Source organism: Berghia stephanieae, chromosome 12 (genome assembly GCF_034508935.2).
Source record: "Berghia stephanieae isolate SIO BIC M18660-M18661 chromosome 12, UCSD_Bste_1.3, whole genome shotgun sequence".
Taxonomy (NCBI): domain Eukaryota; kingdom Metazoa; phylum Mollusca; class Gastropoda; order Nudibranchia; family Aeolidiidae; genus Berghia; species Berghia stephanieae.
In genome coordinates, this window is record NC_088371.1 from 22,931,888 (window position 1) to 22,949,691 (window position 17,804).

A 17,804-nucleotide genomic window follows, 5' to 3' on the forward strand; every position below is an offset into this window, starting at 1 on the left:
GGTATATTTGACTATATAAATAGGTCTTGAAAGGCATAAATAATAATGTAATCCAATACTACTTTCTACAAAAGTACTATAAATTGAACCATTGGCATCATCATTCAATTGGCCATAGGTGGGGAGGGGTATTTTAATTGAGATTTTGCACCGAATTCGAATGTCGCTTTGTCTTAGCTTGTCATTCTCATGCTGCCTCAATCAGGTGTCAGCCATTTTGTGACGGAAATGCAAATATATCCTCAGCGCTGAAAGAGTTACACTATCCAAAAGTCAACCAGGATAAATAACATTGGAATCTTTCTTTTTCAGTGGATTGAGCCGATGGCCGATGCAGGGGCCAACATGTACACATTCCATTTAGAGGCCACGGAGGACCCCAAGACTTGTATTCGAAAGGTCAAGGAGGCCGGTATGAAGGTATGGGGGGTCTAATTTGAATCAATTTCAAATCTGAGATATGTTGTATCTTTTAAAATTTTTAGACCAGTCTTGTCCGTTCAACTGTGCTTGGGTAGATGGGTCTATTGAATCTTTTGAAAGTACTTTGTGCGATTTGATGTATACTTTGATTTATGGCTGGCAGCCTAGTGAAAAAATGTAAATTTTTGCTGATCGAGTTGTTCTGTAAGACAAATTTAGGGTATTCTTCTTCTTCTTCTTCTTCTTCTTCTTCTTCTTCTTCTTCTTTAATTTTTGGGACCTGAATACGGTGAGAAAATGTGAGTAAAGAGTCTTTTCCAAGGACTCTACTATGCGCCGAGTGAGGCTTGAACCCAGGACCTTCCAATCCGAAAAAAGTGAGTTTCATACCACAAGACCAAATAGCCTCATAGCTTCCTTCCTCCCCTTCTCATAATTATGTTGACATAACTTTGGTTTTTGTCTTTATATTTTAATTTGTCCATACTATATTATAGATTGCAACTCATAAAGATATTACTGGGTGGGGTTTCCGATCTCCCACAGTGCACAGGGAGGTACTTGCTGTGTCTTCTATCCCCCTGTTTCTGTTTTCTAACATGCTTTCTGTCTTTATTGTCTTGGGATTATTTTACTTGGTTTTGTCCTGGTCTTGGCCGGATACCCTAGCTGGGAGGAAAACAGTCAAATGTATAGTTAGGGTTTTGGGAGATGATATTTTTTGTCTTGTAAATCATCTCTCTGTTATGCATTATATTATGTTTTGTTTACATATTAGATACTGTATGATTTCTAAACATTTGAGTGTATTCCTCTTAGTAGGGACCTTGTGCTTATGTCTGGATGAGACTTTTAGGTGATCTCTCACTAAGTCTGTCCTGTCAGAAAGTTGCACTGAAAAGTGCGCAAAGTTACACCAGAAAATCAAGGAAGTTGCACCAAAGTTGCAAAAAATGGCAAAAGTTGCACTAAATCAAGAACTGTAAAGGGGATAGATAAAAATGAATGTATTCACATAACAGGACAACACCAGGCAACATGATGATCGCACTGATGACAGAATTGACAACTACCATACACAAAGACCACACTCAACACAGTTCATTATCATTTGTTCACTACAAGCGTGAAAAGTTTATTTAAACTAATAAGGAAAAAAAATATAATGATAATAACAAAAATAAAAATTATCTATTATTATTATGATTATGATGATGATGATGATTATTATTATTATGATTATGATTACATGTATTATTATTATTATTATTATTATTATTATTATTATTATTATTATTATTATTATTATTATTATTATTATTATTATTATTATATCATCATATAATTATTATTATTATATATTTTATTACGATATTAATTATTGTTAATTTTATTATTTTTCTCTATAATATTACAAATGATTATTATTGATTACTTATTATTATTTTTTCATTATTATATAATTGATTATTATCATCATAATAATACTTATTGTATATATTACTATTATAAATATATTATTATTATTTTATTTTATTAATTATTATTTTTATTATATTATTATTTTATTTATTATTTTATTTATATTTATATAAAATTGGATAAAGAAGAATAGCATCTCTTAAATCTTGTTTCTATAAGTTGGACAATGGACTCAACGAATCGTACTTTATTTTTTTGACCAATCGAAATCATCGAGATTCGTGTGAAATCGCATTGAGACGGAAATTTGGCATGGTCATGGACCTCATCATTTTAGGAAAAGTCACCAAATTTCAGGTCCCTGTGTCAAGAATTGACTTTTATGAATAAAAAACACCCCCCTGGGGTCTTTTTTGGTCCCCAAGTATGAAAACAGGGTTTAAGTTACCGGCACCGGTACACAATATTTTTACGAGATTTGGAGAAAAATAGCCTTTTCTTAGTGGGTTTTCCGCAAAAGTTGCACCAATGTTGCAAAAAAGCATCAAAGTTGCACCACAGATGCAAAAAGCGGCAAAAGTTGCAAAAAACGCGAATTCGCATCATAGTTGCAATCTCGAGTTTCTGACAGGACAGCTAAGTACTTTGATATTATGCTCTTGGAATCTACATCTGTTTCCTATTTAAACCAATTCTCCTGTCTTACCGATTTTTGGGTGCTTTAATAGTAGTTCCAGAATTTTTTACTATCCCATTTTCTTCCTTTTTACTGGCGCTGATATGACCTTAGTGTGTTGCAAATCCTGTCATACTCTTAAAAAACATTAAAACATAAATATATGAACAAGTCTTTATAGATTACTTTTGCAATTATATCTCGTTCACTATGATTTTATCGCATTATCAGGCTGGAATGAGCATCAACCCCGGGACTGCAGTTGAAGGGTTGCTGCCTTATGTGGAGGAGCTGGACTCTGTGTTAATTATGACTGTCAACCCAGGATTTGGAGGACAGAAATTCATGTCAGAATGTCTACCCAAGGTCAGTGGTGCCAACCTTACGTAAAAAATGCGTATTCTTCGTGCACTTTTGATCATTGTACTCTCAAACATTTTTAACAATTGTACATTATTTTAGTGTAGTTAAACACTTTAATCTGTTTGTTGACCTGGACGTTCATATAGGAAATTTTTATGGAGATTTTATATAGTGAAATATCCACTAAACATGCTCAAAGCGCTTTTACAAGGGGTCTCTGGCCAAGAGATACGCTTAACATATGGGATGAGACATGACGCCTTTTAGGTGATATTACAATTTTTTCAGAAGAAGACAATGCTGTTAATGGCCAGGTACTCATTTTACACCTGAGTATGTTGAGAGAAAGTGAGTAAAGAGTCTTTTCCAAGGACTCAACTATGTGCAGAACGAGGCTCAAATCCAGGACCTTCTGATCCGAAAGTGAGTGTCATACCACAAGTCCACAAAGCTGCACCTATAGGGAGTTCAATATAGTATTATCTGGGTGGGTCATGTCAGATTTGTAAATGGATTCTAGAAGTGGATACTATTTATTTACTATGATCTCCTTTGTACACATATGACCTCTAATCTATTGTACACATATGATCTCTTTTGTACACATATGATCTCTTTGTACACATATGATCTCTTTTGTACACATATGATCTCTTTTGTACACATATGATCTCTTTGTACACATATGATCTCTTTTGTACACATATGACCTCTAATCTATTGTACACATATGATCTCTTTGTACACATATGATCTCTTTGTACACGTCTGATCTCTTTTGTACACATATGATCTTCTGTGTACACATATGATCTCTTTTGTACACATATGATCTTCTGTGTACACATATGATCTCTTTTGTACACATTTTCATGGACCAGGGTTGGCAGTACTGCCCATGTTACAAATCATATAAAAGCTGGTGAGTCAGTGACTCGTTTTCTGATGGATGATAGCATTTGTGGTGAAAATACAGCCAAGACTAGGGATCAGTCGCAATTTGTTGAAATAACATACATGCCGAATCTTACTAATTTTTCGTAATTTTACGAATTTTAGACAAATTTCATGTCCAAATACGAAATTTTATGGAAAATTACGTATTTTGTATTCTTAGTAATATTTAATTGATAATAAAAATAATAATAATTATAATGATGAGAAGAAGAAGAAAAACAACAACTGCTACTACTACTACTATAATAATGATAAATAATAATAATAATAATAATAATAATAATAATAATAATAATAATAATAATAATAATAATAATAATAATAATAATAATAAATAATAATACTTTATTGCATCCCAAAAAGGAAATTTTTTGTACAGACGTGTTATAATTTACATAATAAGATAAAAATACAATGGAAATAGGATGTATATAATATATGAAAAAGGAGTAGCTCCATAACCAGAGCTGCGCTTTATAATATGAATAATTTCAACACTGTAAAATAGTCAAAACTGTCACTATAAATTAAAAATTGAAAAGATTGCAAAACAAATAAATTAATAATTTAATATTTACATTTTTTGAAAGTAAAAATGCGAAATAATTGTATAAAATGATTATTGCTTGTTGTTATAAAGCCTAATACTGGACGGCAGAAATGATTTTCGGTGTCTCTCTGTTTTCGTTGAAATAGAGAAAGGGCGACCACTTCTTTCTGACATAATAACTGATGGTCTTAGTGGATGATACTGGTCATTTAATATTTTAGTTATTTTATTTATACAAAATTTCTCGTATAAAAGATCTACATCGTCAACATCATTTATATAGCGTTTAATAGATTTTTTAATATTTGAATTTATTTTGTTCCTTTCCACTGCTAAGCAATTGCCTCCCCAAGCTGTTATACAAAATGACAAAACACTTTCGATTACTGCTCTATAAAATAATGTGCAGAGGGTTTTATCTATTCTAAACTGAGAGAGTTTTGATAAAAAATATGTACGTCTGCACATCTTATGCCTAATTATTTTCAAGTGTTCATCCCACTTGAGTCTGTCATCAATTGTTACACCAAGGTATTTGTAGTGAGGAACTCGCTGGACGAATTGGTCCTTTAATTTTAACGGCTCTATCGGTTCCTTCACTCTCCTAAAGTCAATCACTAGCTCCTTTGTCTTGCTTATGTTAAGCTCTAGGTGGTGGGCATCACACCAAGACACAAATCTATCAATTTCTTGCCTATAAGCCACTTCGTTGCCATTTGTTATGAGGCCTTGAAGAGCGGTGTCATCTGCAAACTTTATCAAAGGTACACTCAGGTTTGACTTCTACAGTCATTCGTGTATATTGTGAATAATACAGGGGACAATACACAACCTTGAGGAGCACCAGTATTTGTAGTTATACAGGAAGATATATTTTGTCCTAATTGAACATATTGTGCTCTCTCCGTAAGAAATTCGAGCACCCAAGCAATTATATACTTGTTTAAATTCAGACTAGTCAATTTTTGAACAACCAACTGAGGTTGCATTGTATTGAACGCTGAAGAAAAATCTGCGAAAAGCAATCTGCAATAGCTCTTAGCGTGATCTAGATGCCTGTAGATGTTGTTTGTAAACAGCAAAATGGCATCCTCTACGCCACGTCCTGGTTTGTAAGCAAATTGATGACTATCACTCAATGGCATAAACTGGTTCCTAATTTTAACAAGAACAAGTTTTTCTAAAGATTTCATGACTATTGAAGTCAGTGCAACAGGTCTGAGATCGTTCATAGATTCAAGTTTTTCTTTTTTTGGAACAGGAATAATTTTTGAAGTTTTCCAAATTTCAGGGATCGAAACGCATTGGAGGGACCAGTTAAAAATATGTGTATAAATGGGGGACAGTTGATGGGCACATTCTTTTAATAATTTTCCTTTCAATCCATCCGGCCCAGCAGCCTTCCTCTCGTTTAGTTTCGAAAATACGAATCTCGTTTCTTCTTCACTGACCTCAATAGTCATTTCATCTTCCAAAGCCCTGTCTAATTTATGTTTTTCATTTTCAATATCAAATTTGTTTGCTGTGTCAAAACGTGAATAAAATTTATTTAGAGTTTCAATTTCGATATCTTCAGATATAATCGTGGGCTTTGGATTATAGTTAACAGCAGTTTTAAGCCCCCGCCACGTGTCCCGTATATCCCCAGAAGAAAAGCATTTTTCAATTTTATTTTTGTACTTGTCTCTACAACTGGATATTACTCTCTTTATCTCTTTTTGTTTTGTTTTCAGATCTTTTTTATTTCTACTAGTAAAGAGAGTTTTCTTTTGGTTCAATAAAAGTTTTAGATCTTTTGTTATCCAAGGCTTGTTGTTAGGATAATATTTTATTTCTTTTTTACAAGACACGAGCTGTTCACAGAATTTTAAATACTCACTCACACAGTCATTCAGCTCATCCACACTATCACATGATTCGATAAAAACATTCCAGTCAGTGCATTCAAAACAACCACGCAAATCTTCACACACACTTCCGTTCCAGATCTGTACACTTTTCTTTACTGGTTTTACACGTTTAAAAACAGGGCGGTAGGTGGGGAGTAGCAAGAGCATGCAGTGGTCAGATAAACCCAATGGGGCACGGGGTAAACATTTGTAACTATTTTTAATATTACACAGGAATAAATCTAATGTTTTTTTGTCCCTTGTCTCGCAGTCCACGTATTGATGAAGTCCCGGGAGAGTGAAATCTTTACATTGGTTAAAATCACCAGTGACCATCAATACGGCATCGGGCGACTTCATTTGAATGTCCTGTATTTCTTTCTTCAAAATATTTTAAATAATAATAATAATAATAATAATAATAATAATAATAATAATAATAATAATAGTAATAATAATAATAATAATAATATTGTGGTTGTTCATACACAATTTCAGAAATTACGCATTTCCTTGTCAAATTACTAAAAATTGACATTAAAATTACTAAATTTGAAGTTTTCAATTTGGCATGTCTGAAATAAGGAAGTGAGTGCGCCACCAATTGGTCACTTAGTCATAAATAATAATTTAAAAAATAATTATAATAATAATAATAATAATATTAATAATAATAATAATAAAGACCCTTTATTCATCCATAGGGGTAATTTGTCTTTATGGTCTATTCCAAGGGAAGATTAATATAACTCAGGCATCAGCAGCAAACTGAGTTAGGACTTGGTGACTTGCTCAAGGTCACACAGCGCAGCAGGTATTCGAAATCAAAACCTTTGAGGTACAAAGCAAATCCTGTACTGCTGAGCCTTGCTGCCCCCAACATATAATGTTGTAGTATTTCCACAATGGTTTATGATAATTTGAGTCTTTAGCTTTCTTTTTCCTTTTTTTTTTTCAGGTAGAATTTTTGAGGGAGAAGTTTGGCAGTTTGGACATTGGTGTTGATGGGGGCGTGGGTCCCAAGACTATTCAACAATGTGCAGATGTAAGGATGTTACAATTATATATTTGTTTCGTCAAGTTAAAACTCAGACCTTTCTACTGGGTGGGGTTCCTGACCTCCACAGTGGGCAGGGAGGTACTTACCATGTCTTCTATCCCCTTATATCTGTTTTCCAATTTGCTTTCTGTCTTTGTCTTGGTGTGAGATTATTGGGTTTTGTCCCTGGCTGAGAGGGAAACAGTCAAATGTTTAGTTATTGTTTTTGGAGATGATATTTTTTTCCTTGTAAATCATCTCTCTGTTATGTATTATTATATTTGTTGTTTTGAATTTATAATGTAAGCATTTGAGTGTCTTCCTCTTAGCAGGGACCTGTGCCTGTGTCTGGATGAGACTTCTAGGTGATCTCAAACTAAGTACATTGATGGTGTATTGTCGGAATCTACACCTATTCCCTATTGTACCATTCCCCTTTGTCTTTCCTTTTCTTAGATGCTTTATTTGTAATTCTAGAACTTTTAACTATCCTATATTCTCCCTTGTTACTGGTGCTGATATGACCTAAATGTGTTGCAAGCGCCGTAAAACCCTTAAAAACAAAAGCAAACAGACCTTTCTACTTGAAAATTTAGCAGATTTCCATTATTTCAAATCCTCCACTATTTTCACGTTATTCACTTATTGTGTTTTAAAATGAGAATGAAAAAAAAAATTTTTTGGTCTTGTGTGCTAGGTGCTGTCGATGTTTTGTTCTGATAACTGGACTCGTAATAAGCTGAAAGATAGATTAGCATCCTATCCAAAGGGTAGCAAGCACTTATTACTGTCTATTTGATTTTATGGCTCTAAAGGACTTTGGCGAATCTTACATTCATAAAATACTTATTTTTCATGCCTCGTCGTCAGAATTTTCTATTTTGATTTTTATATTCCATTCCTGCAATTTCTTCAATCAGGTTGGGGTTAACATGGTGGTGTCTGGTAGTGCCTTGGTGAAGAGTCCCAACCCACAAGACGACATCTTGAGTATGAGGAGCATCATCAACAAAGGACTGGAACGATTTCAACAATCTGGCAATTGAAGACAATTAGATTTGCTATGCCCAACAATATATATATATGTATTTTTTTTTTTTACACAAAATTAAATTTTAATCCAGTTCTTTCCCCTATATGGTAAAGGTTGGAATTTTGTAATGGTCGAAGATAAAAGTCAAAGGGGGTGACATTTTTATGTTTGATTTGCCTCTGGATTTGTTGCCAAATATGATTACATTTTTAAAAAGCGTATTAAAAAAAAACCCTGAGCATTTATATAGCGTAATATCCACTAGCTGTGCTCAAAGCCACCTCGACTCATTTCGTTCCAAGTTTTCACTTTGGCAGTTAGGCTTGTCCAGGCTATTTTGAGCCATTTGGCCGAGCAGCTCTGTCTTTGTCCTGCTTTTCTGTCAGGATCTGCCTCATTAGCCTTTTGTCAAACAAGACTTACGGACAAGGCTGTAAATTTACTGTAACCCGAGCATGGGTTGGTGATGGGAACGGCCTTGACAAAGGGCCTCCCATGATTTGGTCTGCGGGTGGTTGGATGGGAGCATCACCCTTGAATCATATACCTATGATGTTCGCATGGGTGTATGATCCGATAGTGATGTCGTTTCTTCTTCTCTTTACTAGCCTATCCTGCTTCTTTGGTTTGTGATTGTATTTTTGACAGGGGATATTTTTTTTCTGTAAATCTTCTGCCTGTTTGTTCTTGGTTATTTATAATTTAGCTTATGATATCTTTAGGTTATGATTTTGATTTACATTTGTACTATTTTTGTTAGATTGCTTGTTTTTTTGTTTCAGCGGTCTCTCATATAACCTCAATTGTGTTGGAAGAGACCTAAAGCAACAAACAAACAAAAAAAAGAATGATTTGGTCTGGGACTTCTCATTTAATATTTGCAGCGACCCCCATTACAGGGCATTCCCCTATCTGCTGGCTGGGGAACCGCTGGGTGGGAGTTTTTACTTCTCCTATTGCTTGTTAACCGGTTTTCGACGATCCTTCAACTCTGACAGGCAAGGATCCCATGCCATGCTTGTCTATTTTACCGGCACAGAAATAGCCTAAGAGAGACCTGCTACTTAGAACTCGAAAAATTCGTAGTTTTTAGGAGATAGAAGTAGTAGTCGCTATAGTTAACTTCATAAACCAACAATTTACCATCAAAAGGATTAAATAACATCTCAAATTCCCTAAATTATGTCGTCTGGTATCAACTTTCATTTTCAATGAGCTCTAATGACTTATATGTGCTCAGGAAGTTCTGAGATTGAAGCCAAAATTTCCTAGTAGAGTCACCAAGCACCTCAAAACCTTTAAAATCAAAACAAATAATAACGTTTTTATTACAATTTTTAGAAAAAGTGTCTGGAGTAAAATGAGTGACTTTAGGAAATAAATTGTATTTTTTTGCTCTTCGGTCCTATTGCTAAAGTGTGGAATTCATGCCCACAGTGTTGTCTCTGTCAGAAAAAAATTTGTACTATCGCCTAACAGACATTACATGTTGCTGTTGGACAGGGACGCTTTGTAAAATGTTTTGAGCACGTTAAGTGGATATTGCGCTCTATAAAATCTCAAGTTTAAGTTTTAGACATTCATGTAAAATGTAACTATTTGTTGTTATATCAGAACAAGTGATATTTGATATGTTGATTATAGATAATCTGTAGATTTCAGTCCACTGTTTATCAATGGTGCTTTATTTCATTTATGTCAGAATTTAAAGGCTTTCACAGCTGTTTTGCCTCTAAATTCTGTTGTTTTTTTTAAATTGGAGATTTTCATTTTGTACGAATGTATTTTATTATCATATTGTTTACTATAGGGTGTTATATTTCTTTGTTTTTTTCTTCGTGAAAGATGTAGACTTCAGAAGGAGGACAGAGCTGGATTTCTGCTGGGATCCATTATAACTGTACCTCTTTTGTCTTAGCTTTTCCTAGGCACTTTTGTTACCCAAGAGTGCAGCAAGGACTTAACTCTTCACAGGGACGTCCTTTTTTAAGCTAAAACCTGAAATCAACCTTTTTGAAATTTTCTGGCTAACCTTGTTCAGTATTGGCAGAACTACCAACTATACGCCTTTTTAAAATCAAATCCTGGGTGGGATATGACCTAAATGTGTTGCAAGTGCCATAAAACTCTTAAAACAAACAAAATAAAATCATTTGTTTATGCTTTTTAGTTCCTCATTACGCCTATTTGTCGTCATCAAGGTCTATACTGCAAAGCCAGTCCAAAGGGGCTGACTTTTTAACTCACTCAATCCTAGAGATTTTTGCTACTTTTCAAGATTGGAAGAAATGTATTAAATATGAGCATGTACAAAAAAAGTTTTATTCAACTATCATTAACATACGAAAACTAAAATCATTAGCTTTGATACTGCGCCTATATTTTATCTCAGAAAAATGAAATAAATAGGCATGGGGTAAAAATAAACCTGGTAAACTACGGATATAGTCGGTGTTAGGGTTGAGTGAGTTAAAAGCATATTAGAATGATACATCTAACAGGATAGTTGACATGTATTACTATTATCAATGTCTGCTGAGGTAACCGATGGTTAAAAGAAAATTTCAGACAGTTTTGGGAAAGACAATTGACCGGCCTGAATGATATGTATTTATGAATAATGCCTTTGTGTAGCACAATTACACCTTTTTTCAGCCAAAATGACACTTTTTTCAGCCAAGATTACATTTTTTTTCTTCAGTTGGGGTGGGGTTGGCAGCTCTGTATTTGTGAATTAATTTTTTAAAAGATGAAAGCATTGGTTGTTTAAAGGCAGCAACAGTTCAGGGGACTCTAGATGTGTCCGTGTCTATAATTTAAGGGTGATATCATTTGATGGAGAGAAGCTTTGCCCAAAATATATTTATATATGATCTTTACGAGAAGAATTTTCAGGCTTTTTCGATTGCAGCAAAGAGCACCCCTGTTTTAGTTTTTTTTTGTCTTAACGTTTCTGTGTATTTTGTTTCATATATGCTGAAAAGACCTAAAGTGAATTTTTGTCAAAACGCTATTTTTTGTCAAGTATTATGAGTACAGTCAATCTACAGTAAACTGTATTTAGCCATGACTGATAATAACGTCAGTTTTAACATGTTAGAAATGTTGAATTAAATGTATTACCTCATGCATTTACCATAAAATACCCAATGCTGTTGAGAATCAATGAAACATTAAACATGTGATTTTTAAAACTATTTTGTCATTACTTTTTAGAAATCATTTGTTGAATAGAAAATTAAATGGTCTTCTTATTGAATAAAGTTTCTCCAACCATAGTGGGCAGGGAGGTACTTACTGTGTCTTCTATCCCCCTATATCTGTTTACCGCATGCTTTCTGTCTATGTCTTGGAGTGAGATTACTTGGTTTTGTCAAGGCCCTGGCCGAATACCCTAGCTGGGAGGGAAACAGTCAAATGCATAGTTATTGTTTTGGGAGATGATATTTTTTTTCCTTGTAAATCATCTCTCTGTTATGTATTATTATATTTGTTATTTTGAATGTATAATTTAAGCATTTGAGTGTGTTCCTATTTGTTGGATTTTGTGCTAGTAGTCAGGATGAGACTTATAGGTGATCTCAATCTAAGTACATTGGTGGTTTGCTCTTGGAATCTACATCTGATCCCTTTTGTTCCCAGTTCCCCTTGTCTTACTTTCTCTTGGGTTCTTTAATTGTAATTCTAGAACTTTTATTATCCCATTTTCTTCCTTTTTACTGGCGCTGATATAACTTAAATTTGTTGCAAGCGCCGTAAAACCCTTAAAAACTGAGTGGGGTTCCTTACCTCCCATAGTGGGCAGGGAGGTATTTACTGTGTCTTCTATCCCCATATATCTTTTTTCCAACTTGCTTTCTGTCTTTGTCTTGGAATAAGATTACTTGGTTTTGTCCCGGCCCTGGCCGGATACGCTGGCTGAAAGGGAAACGGTCAAATGTATACAGTGGAACCTCCCGATAACGACATGCCACGGGACCGAGTTTTTATGTCGTTATCCGGAGGTGTCGTTATTTAGAGGTTTCCAAGATGGCGGACAAAGTGGGCGTGGTAAGGCCTGAGGGACCAGTTTTTATCAACCACTTCACCTCGGAAGTTATGAGTCTTGTTGGGGAGGCATCTGTAAAACAGCCCCGTCTCATCCACATTGAATATATCTTCGGGTGCATATTCATCCAAGATCTTTGACTGGGTGGGGATCCTGACCTCCCATAGTGGACAGGGAGGTACATGCTGTGTCTTCTATCCCCCCATACCAGTTTCCCAATTGTTTCCTGTCATTGTCTTGGAATGAGATTACTTAGTTTTGTCCTGATCCTTGCCGGGAGGGAAACAGTCGAATAGTTATAGTTTTGGGAGATGATATTTTTTTCCTTGTAAATCATCTCTCTGTTATGCATTGCATTATGTTTACTTTACATATTATATTATATGATTGGTAAACATTTGAGTGTATTCCTCTTAGTTGGGACCTGTGCTTGTGTCTGGATGAGACTTTTAGGTGATCTCAAACTAAGTACATTGGTGGTATGCTCTTGGAATCTACATCTGATCCCTATTTGTTCCCAGTTTCCCTTTGTCTTACTTTTTCTGGGTGCTTTAATTGTAATTCTATAACTTTTTACTATCCCATTTTCTTCCTTTTCACTGGCGCTGATATAACCTAAATGTGTTGCAAGTGCCGTAAAACCCTTAAAAACAAAAACAAAACAAGATCTTTGACAGGGTTGACTGAGTCCAATTGGCCACTGACGCCGACTCTCCACTGGCTACTCTGAACACAATGCCGTGTCTTTGTTTAAATTTCTGTAACCACCCATTGCTTGCTTGGAAATTTGGGACGTTGAACTTGGTGGCAAACAGTTTTGCCTGTTCGCATATTATCGGTCTTGATGTTGGCGCATTGGTGGCTCGTGTCATCTTGAACCAGGTCAGAACAGCTTCGTCAATTGATGCATTTGTTGCCGTGTGTCGTTTCTTCATCTGTGGTTCTGTGGTATTCATAATCTTTTCTCTGTTTTTTATTAATGTAGAGAGACTGTTGTGAGGTATTCCATACTTGGCCGCGATGTCTTTCTTTGTTGTTGTATTAATGTCAACAGCTTCCAAGATCTTGATCTTTTAATCCATGGTGAGTATTTTCCTTTTCTTGGGTGGAGTGGTAGTTGTAGAAGACATCTTAGCAGTCAGCGATCGATGATCAGTGATAGTGATAATGCCATGCAGTGGTTAACGCCCGCGCTTAAGTATCCGCCAACGGCCATACTCATTGGTCGGTAAACTCGCATTCTCATTGAACCTAATGGTGGTAAAAGCTGCGTTCTCATTGGTTTCAATAGCTGCGTTCTCATTGGTTTCAATAGCTGCGTTCTCATTGGTTTCAATAGCTGCGTTCTCATTGGTTCAAGCTGGAATCGTTTTTATAAACTCTCCACTCATACTCAGTATTTTTAGTATCAGATATCTACGAAAAGGCAGAAAATTGCCAAAATGATGTCGTTATTCTGAGGTTTTATCAAAAAGTGAGATGTTATTTGGAGGTTTTTTTTTACTGATCTTAAATAGAAAAAAAATCGGGACCAGGGGTCAATGTCGTTATCAGGAGGTTGTCACTATTCGTAGGTGTCGTAATCAGGAGGTTCCACTGTAGTTAGTTTTGGGAGATGATATTTTTTTCCTTGTAAATCATCTCTCTGTTATGCAGTGTTTTTATGTATTGTTTATGTGTTATATATGAATTATGAACATCAGTGTGTATTCCTCTTAGTAGGGACCTGCGCTTATTCTGGGTGAAACTTTTAGTTGATCTCAAACTCAGTACACTGATGGTGTGCTTTTGGAATCTACATCTGTTCCCTATTTGAACCAATTCCCTTCTGTCTGCCTTATTCTTGGGTGCTTTAATTGTAATTCTAGAGCTTTTTACTATTCAATTTTCTTCCTTTTTACTGGTGTTGATATGACCTTAATGTATTTGCAAGCACCGTAAAACCCTTAAAAACAAACAAAAACAGACAAGGTGATCTCAAACTAAGTACATCGATGATATGCTCTTGGAATCTACACCAATTCCCTGTTTGTACCATTCCCCTTTGTCTTACCTTTTCTTGGGTGCTTTAATTGTTTATGTTTTTAAGGGTTTTACGGCGCTTGCAACACATTTAGGTTATATCGGTGCCAGTAAAAAGGAAGAAAATGGGATAGTGAAAAGTTCTAGAATTACAATTAAAGCACCCAAGAGAAAGTAAGACAAAGAGGAACTGGGAACAAATAGGGATCAGATGTAGAATCTGGCCAGGGCCAGACAAAAGCAAGTAATCTCATTCCAAGACAAAGACAGAAAGCATGTTGGAAAACAGATATAGGGGGGTAGAAGACGCAGTATGTACCTCCCTGCCCACTATGGGATGTCAGGATTGCTTTAATTGTAATTCTAGAACTTTTTAATTTCCCATATTCTCCCTTATTACTGGCGCTGATCTGACCTAAATTTTTAATGTGTTGCAAGTGCCGTAAAACCCTAACAAATAAAAACAAACAACCCTTAAAAACAAAAAAAAAAAACATTACCTTTTCTTGGGTTCTTTAATTTTAATTCCAGAACCTTTTACTAACCCATTTTCTTCCTTTTTACTGGCGCTGATATGGCCTTAATCCCCTCCTTACCACCCATAAGAAAATCGTCACATTCGTTACGATGCAGCCAACATTTCTCTCATTCCATTTTCTTTTGCCTCCATCATAATATTTGAACAAAAATGTTTCCTATAGTTAAAGTATATTAACACTGTGTTGAAGAGCTCGTTTAGCAACAAAAATTATGCATAGCAAGAACTAACAGCTTTTGTGTTTGTGTGAAGTTTTGGGGAAAATCCGGAAAATGGCTGGTAAGGACAGAGTTAATGTGTTTCAAGCACCGTAAAACCCTTAAAAATAAACAAACAAAACACATTAAGATCATATCAACGTCAGTAAAAAGGAAGAAAATGGAAAAGTAAAAAGTTCTAGAATTACAATTACAATTAAAGCACCCAAGAAAATGGAAGACAAAAGGGGAATTGGTTCAAATAGGAAACAGATGTATATTCCAAGAGCACACTATCAAAGTACTTAGTTTGAAATCACCTAAATGTCTCATCCAGACACAAGAAAATGGAAGACAAAAGGGGAATTGGTTCAAATAGGAAACAGATGTATATTCCAAGAGCACACTATCAAAGTACTTAGTTTGAAATCACCTAAATGTCTCATCCAGACACAAGCACAGGTCTCCACTAAGAGGAATACACTCAAATGTTTACAAATCATATAATACGTAAACAAAACATAATACAGAACATAACAGAGAGATGATTTACAAGGAAAAAAAAGTATCATCTCCCAAAACTCTAACAATACATTTGGCTGTGTCCTTCCCAGCTAGAGTATCCGGCCAGGCCTGGACAAAACCAAGTAATCTCATTCCAAGACAAAGACAAAAAGCAAGTTGGAAAACAGATATAGGGGGATAGAAGACACAGCAAGTACTTCTCTGCCCACTGTGGGAGGTCAGGAACCCCACCCAGTCTGCCCACTGTGGGAGGTCAGGAACCCCAGCACACTATCAGTGTACTTAGTTTGAGATACCTAAAAGTCTCATCCAGACACAAGCATACACTCAAATGTTTACAAATCATATATAATACGTAAACAAAACATAATACAGTGCATAACAGAGGGATGATTTACAAGGGAAAAGAAATATCATCTCCCAAAACCAACTATACATTTGACTGTTTCCCTCTCAGCTAAGTTTTTGTTTTTAAGGGTTTTACGGCGCTTGCAATACATTAAGGTCATATCAGCGCCAGTAAAAAGGAAGAAAATGGGATAGTAAAAAGTTCTAGAATTACAATTAAAGCACAAAAGAAAGGTAAGACAAAGGGGAAGTGGTTCAAATAGGGAACAGATGTAGATTCCAAGAGCACACCGTCAAAGTACATAGTTTGAGATCACCTAAAAGTCTCATCCAGACACAAGCACAGGTCCCAACTAAGAGGAATACACTCAAATGTTTACCAATCATATAATATAATATGTAAACTAAACATAATACAATGCATAACAGAGAGATGATTTACAATTTACAAGGAAAAAAATATCTCCCAAAACTATAACTAAACATTCGACTGTTTCCCTCCCAGCCAAGGAACTCCGACAAGGATCAGGACAAAACTAAGTAATCTCATTCCAAGACAAAGACAGGAAACAATTGGAAAACGGGTATGGGGGGATAGAAGACACAGCATGTACCTCCCTGCCCTGGCAGGAATCAAGAAAAACCAAGTAATCTCAATCCAAGAAAAAGACAGAGAGCAAGTTGGAAAACAGATATAGGGGATAGAAGACACTGAGTAACCTCCCTGCCCACTATGGGAGATACATATAAATTAATACATGAAAAGGAAAGAAATTGGGAAAATCAGAGAAAACATATGATCAAACATCACATAATTTTATTATACATTTAAATATAACAACACAAATATACACTAATAAAAATATACTTTATGCATACAGAAACATGTGCGCGCACATACATACAAACACATACGAACTCAGACATAGCTTTTTTTCAATTTTACTCAAATACAATATCTCTTTTCCCCTTTACTGTCGCAGTCTATCCAAACACACACACACACACACACACATACACACACACACACACACAAACACATCCATGCAATCTACATGTATATGTACATATATATCATAAAATCAAGAACAAATTAACAAATTATTTCTCATAACATTCAAACACAAAAATAAATTAACACATTTGTGATCCATGATATAAAAACTTCGTAAAGCATGTTGGGGATATTCAGATGATGACCATCATTCCGTATGAGTTGGGGAAGCTTAATTGCAGGTCCATGCATGATAACTTAATTACTCATTGTTCATTGTTGTAATGGAAATCTCAAGAAAAAAATTGTTGCCAAATATTGTTCATTACCAAAATATTAAACTAGGCCCATAAGCGGGTTCAGATGTCAGATAGCAAGTTGGTAAACAGATATAGGGGGGGGGATAAGCAGACAGTGTGAAGTAACCCTCTCACTGCCCACTATGGAGAGTGATAGAGGAAGGATAGTAGATACATATAAATTAATACATGAAAAGGAAAATAAGAAATTGGGGAAATCAGAGAAAACTATGAATCAACAACATCACATAATTTTATTATACATATAAATATAACAAAAACAAAACATACACTATAAAAATAATCTTTTATGCAGATACAGAAACATGTGCGCGCACATACATACAAAACACATACGAACTCAGACATGCTTTTTTTCAATTTTACTCAAATACAATATCTCTTTACCCTGTACTGTCGCAGTCTATCCAAACACACACTACACACACAACACATACACACACACACACACCACAAACAC

General features: G+C 35.1%; 1 protein-coding gene across 1 annotated transcript in view; it reads left to right on the forward strand.

Annotated features, from left to right (window-relative positions):
* Nucleotides 1–11,546, forward strand: part of LOC144957849 (ribulose-phosphate 3-epimerase-like) — a 13,082-nt gene extending 1,536 nt beyond the window's left edge. Inside the window, exons 2-5 of the mRNA XM_078889319.1 lie at nt 313–420; nt 2,753–2,887; nt 7,239–7,325; nt 8,240–11,546. Coding sequence (XP_078745445.1) covers nt 313–420; nt 2,753–2,887; nt 7,239–7,325; nt 8,240–8,365 — 456 coding nt within the window. The 3' untranslated portion in view covers nt 8,366–11,546. The remainder of the gene's footprint in view (nt 1–312; nt 421–2,752; nt 2,888–7,238; nt 7,326–8,239) is intronic.
* Nucleotides 11,547–17,804: the final 6,258 nt, after the last annotated feature.